Source organism: Diplotaxodon limnothrissa, linkage group LG16 (assembly GCF_057381915.1).
Source record: "Diplotaxodon limnothrissa isolate DT_005_m linkage group LG16, D_limnothrissa_male_GT1.1, whole genome shotgun sequence".
NCBI lineage: Eukaryota > Metazoa > Chordata > Actinopteri > Cichliformes > Cichlidae > Diplotaxodon > Diplotaxodon limnothrissa.
Genome location: NC_140611.1, coordinates 24,186,338 through 24,194,875, shown reverse-complemented (window position 1 = coordinate 24,194,875; position 8,538 = coordinate 24,186,338). Strand labels below are relative to the sequence as shown.

The 8,538-nt window shown below is 47.2% G+C and overlaps 2 protein-coding genes across 2 annotated transcripts; both read left to right on the top strand.

The window, feature by feature from the left end:
- Positions 1-258: 258 nt before the first annotated feature.
- LOC146616255 (uncharacterized) lies at positions 259-1,477 on the top strand (the record flags this gene model as incomplete). The annotated part of the gene is made up of 2 exons (XM_085374293.1): positions 259-313; positions 816-1,477. Coding segments are annotated over exons 1-2 (717 nt in total), but the record flags the coding sequence as incomplete, so codon positions are not given.
- A 315-nt stretch (positions 1,478-1,792) lies between these two features.
- Positions 1,793-7,617, top strand: b3galt1b (UDP-Gal:betaGlcNAc beta 1,3-galactosyltransferase, polypeptide 1b). The gene is made up of 2 exons (XM_085374632.1): positions 1,793-1,812; positions 6,627-7,617. Exons 1-2 carry the CDS (start codon positions 1,793-1,795, stop codon positions 7,615-7,617), a joined length of 1,011 nt encoding a protein of 336 aa, XP_085230758.1.
- Positions 7,618-8,538: the final 921 nt, after the last annotated feature.

The window sequence follows — 8,538 nt, the reverse complement described above, 5'->3', positions numbered from 1 at the left end:
TTCCTTAAAGCACTAATTCATCTGATAGATTATTTTCTACAAAGGAAAATACATTGTTTTGCAAGTGTGGTCTTTGTTGTGGCTCAGTTGTCTTTTAGTCTAACAGAGTCCTTTTGTATGAGGGTATAGACTGCAGGTAATTACGCTCTATTGGTAAATGGAATTAAAGTCATGTCATTATGGCTATATTTGTCTGCTCAGGCTGCTGTTACAGGCATGGCGCTTTAAGGATGAAGCCTGATGGGAAATGTATTCGGGATGTGTGTAGCGGGACCGCCCGTGTGGGTGTGTGAAGAGAGAGAGAAAAAGGGATGTAAAGAAAAGTAGTAAAAGAAATATAAAAACTTCCTCGGCAGCCAGAGTGTGTCGGTGATGCTCGCTGTGAGTAAACTGTTTTCAGCCCACTATACGCGGTGTTCGTGCCTTGGAGAAGAAATAAAGTTCAGTGAAGCAGTTTTCCCACGCCTCTTTCCATCTTTTCACTAGTGGAGTTGACCTGTACAGTAAGCAAGCTGCCGGTAGTGCCAAAAAGTGATTGTCTGCCAAAAACTGATTTCCGGTATTTGCCAAAAAGTGATTGCTCGTATTTGAACTGCTATAAGCAACTTGTTGGGCTATAATATGTGAAACATGTGTCAAATGCATCCCTCATGGATGACACAAAGTCACACTGAGCCACAAACAACATTCGTGTAACAAGGCGTAATCAGTTTTTGGCAGTGACTTAAAACCTTTATTTATGCAGTTAAAAAAATCTCATTAACATTAAAAATAAAGACGTGGAGGTCCCTCCGGTCCGCTGACCTCCGGCTGAGCGGGACCCTCCTCGGCCGGCAGCGAGAACTCCTCCTCGGCCGGCAGCGAGAGCTCCGGCAGCGAGAGCAGCGAGAGCTCCGGCAGCGAGAGCAGCGAGAGCTCCGGCAGCGAGAGCAGCGAGAGCTCCGGCAGCGAGAGCAGCGAGAGCTCCGGCAGCGAGAGCAGCGAGAGCTCCGGCAGCGAGAGCAGCGAGAGCTCCGGCAGCGAGAGCTCCTCCTCGGCCGGCAGCGAGAGCTCCGGCAGCGAGAGCTCCGGCAGCGAGAGCTCCTCCTCGGCCGGCAGCGAGAGCTCCGGCAGCGAGAGCTCCTCCTCGGCCGGCAGCGAGAGCTCCGGCAGCGAGAGCTCCTCCTCGGCCGGCAGCGAGAGCTCCGGCAGCGAGAGCAGCGAGAGCTCCGGCAGCGAGAGCAGCGAGAGCTCCGGCAGCGAGAGCAGCGAGAGCAGCGAGAGCTCCGGCAGCGAGAGCTCCTCCTCGGCCAGCAGCGAGAGCAGCGAGAGCTCCGGCAGCGAGAGCTCCTCCTCGGCCGGCAGCGAGAGCTCCGGCAGCGAGAGCTCCGGCAGCGAGAGCTCCTCCTCGGCCGGCAGCGAGAGCTCCGGCAGCGAGAGCTCCTCCTCGGCCGGCAGCGAGAGCTCCGGCAGCGAGAGCTCCTCCTCGGCCGGCAGCGAGAGCTCCTCCTCGGCCGGCAGCGAGAGCTCCTCAGCTGGCAGTGCGGGCTCCTCCGGCTCGCTGAGCTCCTGCTCGGGCATGATGAGCTCCTCCGGCTCGCTGAGCTCCTCAGCTGGCGGTGCGGGCTCCTCCGGCTCGCTGAGCTCCTGCTCGGGCATGATGAGCTCCTCCGGCTCGCTGAGCTCCTCAGCTGGCGGTGCGGGCTCCTCCGGCTCGCTGAGCTCCTGCTCGGGCATGATGAGCTCCTCCGGCTCGCTGAGCTCCTCAGCTGGCGGTGCGGGCTCCTCCGGCTCGCTGAGCTCCTGCTCGGGCATGATGAGCTCCTCCGGCTCGCTGAGCTCCTCAGCTGGCGGTGCGGGCTCCTCCGGCTCGCTGAGCTCCTGCTCGGGCATGATGAGGTCCTCCGGCTCGCTGAGCTCCTCAGCTGGCGGTGCGGGCTCCTCCGGCTCGCTGAGCTCCTGCTCGGGCATGCTGAGCTCCTCCGGCTCGCTGAGCTCCTGCTGCTGCTGGCCGAAGTCTGTGGATTCCCGAGCTTGCACTACCCCCCGGCACTACCCCCCGGCCTTTGCACCCCGGCAGGGTGCAAAGGCAGGCGGAAACTCCCTTGAGCTGGCCGAGGTAGGGATTTCCCTCCAGGATCGCCTCGATGGCTTTTAACCCCACCACCTGAGGAGGAGAGTGGAGGTGGAGGGTCGAAAGCAGGAAGTCCAAGACGACTGGATTAAGGTCGTCAACCAGCCAGGGAGATTTAAAAAGCGTCTCCTGCAGCCGCCTCTCCACGGCGCAACGCAAACCCTCCGCGGGCTTCTCCCACCATGACTCACAGAGTCTGTAAACCCTGTCCATAACCTCCCTCCTGAGCCTCTCCTCCGAGACCGCTGGGTCCATGCGTGGCGGGATCATTCTGTCACGGTCTGGCTGGCAGACCGTGGGGATGTGTGGGGAAAGAGGACCCAGGCGCGGTACTCTGTGTATAAACAGTGCGTTTATTTACAGTGATGGAAACAATAACAGTAAATCCCCGTGCTCTCCCGTGACTCCCGTGTCGTGTCTTCCCAAAAGTCCGTGCTCCGTGTTCTCCACTGCCGTGTGTCCACACACACCCCGTGCCTGCTGCCCTCCGAGGTTCCACGCTCCTCCTGAGGGGAAAATGACAGAGGCAGCCGTCAAGACACTTAATTCCAGTAGGCATACACTCAGACTTTAGCTAAGCAGAAGACTAACGTGGAGTCTCATGGAATGATCCCGCGTCGGTGGGAGCTCCAAGACTCTCCTAAGTAGCTCCCCCGACGAGCCCTGATCAGCGGCAGGTGTGTGGCTTCGGGTGTGGCCAGTCCTTCCGCAGGGCCACACCCCTCAGGCCTGCAGGTGGCTGAGCTCCATCCTCCAAGCATCCCCGCAGACATAAACACACACACTCACATCTACAATCATGGAGGAGAGCAGCAGCAATACCAAAATACATATAATAATCATAATAATAATATGATACATGACTGCTCAGGGATCCTGGGTCGCCCAGTCCCAGGACCCTGACAAAAAATGTCTTTTGTAAGAGTAAGTTGGCCAAGAGCACAGCAGAAATGGCAGCAAATATTACAATAGTTCTGTAAAAATATTTTAAGTGGGGATAAAGGACCGGATTGGTTATAATGTAAGTACAATAACACAGAGTTGTAAAGATACTTGAAAAAACAGATAATTTTTTAACTCTATATATAACCCCTTTGTAAACGCTGTTCACCGAAGTCTATTTACCAACATACGTAAAGATATTACACATAAAAAATACACGGAAACATTGGAAATCACTTTTTGGAACAAAACACCTGGCTACGAGCAAGTCACGGAGCCTTCAAGTAACTGCCAGAGGTTTCCTTACTACGGTTCGGGGCCGCGGATCTGGCGCCGTAACACTGCTTTCCAGCTTTGAAGATGGGTATATAGGGCTTTACTGCATTTTGGCCATTCTCCTGTGAAATGCGTAGTGTGATCTACCTTGAACAAAAAGAAAAGTCAGCGAGAGCTTCAAAAAGCTGTGAGACATGATCTACATGTTAACATATCCTTTATAGGGAGCTCAGCCACCTGTGCAAAAGGACAGCCAAATTCCATCTCAGCGTCCACGCAGCAGAATGACTGCTCAGAAAATAAACAAGCGAAAGACATCTGTGGCAGGAAGACTGTATAGCTGTGCAGCACAGAACAAAACAGGGGAGGGGGCATCCCAGGGGAGGGTCCTATCATGGCACAGTGTTTCCTTTGTGTCACCATATCGCGCTGCAGAATCCTGCCAACCCCAGAGCTCTTTTGAGCCCCAGAAGAAGAGAGATTGTAAAGCATACTTTTGCTTTTTGGTTGAGTTTTTTTCTGTTTTGTTTTTTTTAAAGGGCATTTTTCTACTCTTGTGAAATGTCAACCTCCACACTGGGATGATGTACTGAATGCTGAAAATGCTGTCTTTTAGATTATTGCACAAGATCTGTTGCTCAGTGATATGCAGGCACGAGTATTTAATTCAGGTTACAGTAATAAAGTGAATGAAAGGTGTTATTGTTTTGTCTGCTTAGACAAAAAAAGTGATCGGATGTCCTGAAGTAAATGTTTAAAGTTGTATTTTTTTGGCATTTTCAGTCTTTATTCTTAAGTGTAGTGCAGAGAGTAGACAGTAAAGTGGGGAGAAGGGAAATAGTCTCTGCCTCTGCAGTTATCTTTGATATGTGGGTCACCCACTCAACCATGTAAGCCGTATTGGTGCCCGTGAAGTAAAATTTTATACAGGTGTGCTGTACCTAAGGACAGATTCATATATGTTTTTTTTTTCTTCCATCTCAGTTCACTTGATATTTCTACCATACTGTCACCTCACATCCTCACAGCAGGAGGGTTCTTTTCAACAAACGCTGTATGTGGCAGGCTGAGGCATAGACCCAATGTGCAGGACTTGAAGCAGAACTGAACTGAAAAAAGCAGCTTTATTGCTGGACTTAAAGGAAAATTACAAACTAGGAAATTTGGAATGGAATAAATAATCAACTAGGAGATTTAAACATGAGGGAGACACGCAAAATGATGGAGATTGCGACAATGTACAGAAGGAAACAGGGCTTAAATACACACAAGGAATTCAGGGAGATTAAATACACCAGGGAACACAGATGAACTAAATCTGACTAACAAAACTGAACACGACACACACAGGACAAGTGATTGTCACGCAAAACGAAAAAAGAAAACAGGAATTCACTAGCACTGAGACACGGACACAGTGAGATGACAGAGGCGAGACAAAGAGGCGAGACAAAGAGACTCGCGGGAGACAGAGACGAACACAGAGGAAGCAGATTGACAGAGACGCGACTGTAGAAACAGGACGTAAACAAACTCTAAGACCACAGGGATTTGACACAAGAAGCTGGGGAACACTGAGGGAGGAAACTAATACAACTTAGAATAGAATGCTAAATCCAATATTAACATGTGAAAAAAACTAATATTCAAACCAAGAATAACACGATATCCCATTAACCCTTAGAAGCTCCATCACAATTTAGAACAACTTAGCAACATTGGGCAAACAGGCCATTATGACATTTCTTGAAATTCCAGCTGAGGCTTTTGCTTGTGGAGTTTGCTTGGTCTTCTCATCACTGTGTGGGTTTCCTAAGGGTATCTTGACTTCCTCACACAGTCCAAACACATGTTTGGTTAATTAGTTATTTTAAATTGGCCATAACTATGAGCTGGGTAAAGAACTTGGAGTGCATAGTATAACGTCCTGTATGTATGATTTAAAAAATGTGAGTTGTAATCTAAAGTACTTTCAGTCCTTTCAGTGGTGAGTAAGACTAGAAAAGAGCTGTATAAACAACCCATACTTGTCAGCTGGAGATGTACTAAGAATATCTACCATCCATCCACCTTCCTCCACTTCTCAGGGGGACTAGAGCTTTAGTGTCAGTGGATAAGCTGCTACTGTGTAATAATCGAATAGTGTTAAACTATACTGTTGTACATTTTGCTTTTATCACACTTTTGTATTCTTAGTGCAAAGCCTTTCTTTGTAGGAGAGTTTTCCAATTAGTCATTACAATGACCAGACTCATGTTGGCGAGGTCCCCTCATGAAGCTGAAACATCTCTGACCTAGCCTTGGGCTGTTTGTGGGTGCATTGTCCTCCTGGGGAAAGTTGCTGCCCTGGAGCTTAGTCTGCAACATTTTTAAGTGGATGCTGAGTATTAAAGAAACACCTACATAATGACTGCCAGGTCCCAAGGTTTCCCAGCAGAGCACTGCATTGTGACAAAGTGTTATTCAGTTCATCTGCCTGTGGTTTTAAGGTCGTACTTGATCAGTAATAGTTACGTTTGGCCTGAGTAATAAAAGAGATCTGAACACTTTTACTAATGTGCTAAACAAATATACATGAAATTCAAAATGTGACAGTCGTGATCACACAATCACAACATTTCACCCGATCTATACCAAGCCTGATACCCAGCATTCACAAAACCCTCACACTCATGTGGGTTCCCACTGAATAATAAGTGAGTTTTAACAATGCAGAAAATAAACGTGCCTGACAATGATTTGCTTTTTCCAGACGGCAGATGATTCGCAATTTATCCCACATATTTGCTGCGGTGATATTATTTTATTAGATATTGAGTTCATCCAAGTACTTTTCTTTCGTCCTCCAACTTGATTTACAAAGATACAAATTAGAAATCATCTAGTGAGTGATTTTGAGCGGCTCAGCAGCATTTCCTCATTTATTTGAATTGTTCTTGATAACTAAGTCTGCGCTGTGGGAAATGCTTCTACTGAGTTCAGCTGATTGAAACAAACTTCATTTAAAGATTTTCAGGGACACATGCTTTTTTTTATACTCATGTTTTCTTTCTCTCGCTCTCTTTCAGATGTAAATGGAGAAGCAGCAGTGTCACAAAGAGGGAGGCGGACGTCCAAACAGTTTTAAAGTGCTTTAAAATCCAAAAAAGATCCTTTCTGTCTGAAGTAATCCATTACTGACCATTAATGTCAAACCGCATGCTGGAGCAGCTTAATGCTGCCTCGCCAGGTGAAACGTCACTAATGGAAAGAAAGCCTTATGAGATCCTACTCATTAAAACACACCTAAATGCAGCATAATGCCTTCCAAAGTGTCATGTTTATACCTGTTGACAGTGGTCTGCTGGGCGAGCGCTCTGTGGTACTTGAGCATAACTCGCCCAACGTCCACGTACGTTGGCCACATGTCAGTGCCTATACGGAAGACTGTGAAACCTCATAAAAACATCACCTTCAACAACATCCGCACCCGCCCCCTTAACCCACACGCCTTTGAGTTTGTCATCAATGAGCCCAAGAAATGCGAAAGCATCACGCCCTTTCTGGTCATTCTCATCAGCACCACCCACAAAGAGTTTGATGCGAGGCAGGCCATCAGAGAGACCTGGGGCGATGAGTCGACCTTCGGCGACGTCCGCATCCTTACGATCTTTCTGCTGGGCAGGAACAAGGACCCTGTGCTGAACCAGATGGTGGAACAGGAGAGTCAAATCTTCCATGACATCGTGGTGGAGGACTTTATCGATTCCTACCACAATCTAACCCTCAAGACCATGATGGGAATGCGCTGGGTGGCGACTTTCTGCCCCAAAGCACAGTATGTCATGAAGACAGACAGTGACATCTTTGTCAACATGGACAATCTAATCTACAAGCTCCTGAAACCCAACACCAAACCAAGGAGGAGATATTTCACTGGCTACGTAATAAATGGTGGTCCCATTAGAGATATGCGTAGCAAGTGGTACATGCCCAGAGACTTGTATCCTGAAAGCAAATACCCACCTTTCTGCTCGGGCACCGGCTACGTGTTCTCAGCAGATGTAGCTGAGCTAATCTACAAGACTTCATTACACACAAGACTGTTGCACCTGGAGGATGTCTATGTGGGACTGTGTTTGCGAAAGCTGGGCATACACCCTTATCAGAACAGTGGTTTTAATCACTGGAAAATGGCTTACAGCCTCTGCAGATACAGGCGGGTTATCACCGTCCACCAGATCTCCCCGGAGGAGATGCACCGTATTTGGAATGACATGTCCAGCAAGAAACACTTGAGATGTTAGGGGACACGAGAGACACTTACAAAACAAAAAAAACCACGTTATTTTTCCCTTTTTCTTTGCCTTTTTCACCATTTAAAGTATTATCACCGAATGATGTAAACACCGAGAGGGCTGCTGCGAGTCTATTTCAAGACAGACGTTTCCATTAACATCCATCTACGTCTATATCTCACCTCATGATTGTTAATGAATGCACGAGGCTTGTAAAGTGTGTATTCTCATGCATAATTAAAATGGGGTGTTGTTAGTGAAAGTAATTTGTTCATATACTCCAGGTCCAATTTATGTAGACTATTCTTTAAAGGCATTAAGTCAATCAGCGTTAAGCATTAGTTAGTGTGGCCTAACAGTTTGAGTCGGCAACATTTTCTATGCTAAAGTGTCCTTGAGCATGACACTGAATTTCTACCAGCTGCTGACCGAGCAAGCCTGACCTTCTCTAAGGATTGCAAGCCAAAAGAAAAAAATGTGGAAATCAATAAAGTATCTACTTACCATAGATTAGATCCCTGTATGATGCACTTCAAAAATGTTTCTTAGAATTGAGAGAAGAGTTCTTTTACAATAAGAATGCAAATGTAACTCTAATTAGAAAAAAAGCGAAACCAGGTCGCATGCTGTGCTCTCACTTTTAAATCATACAAAGCTGAAAACAGGCTGCAGTCAATTATCAATCATCTAACAGAAGCTGAAAGGATAATTTGGCATGAAAACAATTTATAAGGCCAAATGTTTGGGTTTTAATCAGCCCGCACAGTTAATCAGTCTTTTTTCTCGAATTTTCCTGATGTTTTTGTTTACATTTTGTCCTCATTTCACCACCTTTTTCTCTGAGAAAGCTGTTTGTATATTTCAGTTTTTAGATGCATTTTGTTGTTTTCTCACTCTGACATTTTCACTCTTGAGGTAATTATGTGTTTC

What these genes read in the sequence shown, in the direction of transcription:
- b3galt1b (XM_085374632.1), top strand. Translation starts at nt 1,793, where the DNA reads ATGATGAGCTCCTCCGGCTC. An exon ending in ATGATGAGCTCCTCCGGCTC is followed by an intron (nt 1,813 to 6,626) that starts GCTGAGCTCCTC and finishes ACCTAAATGCAG; the next exon opens with CATAATGCCTTCCAAAGTGT.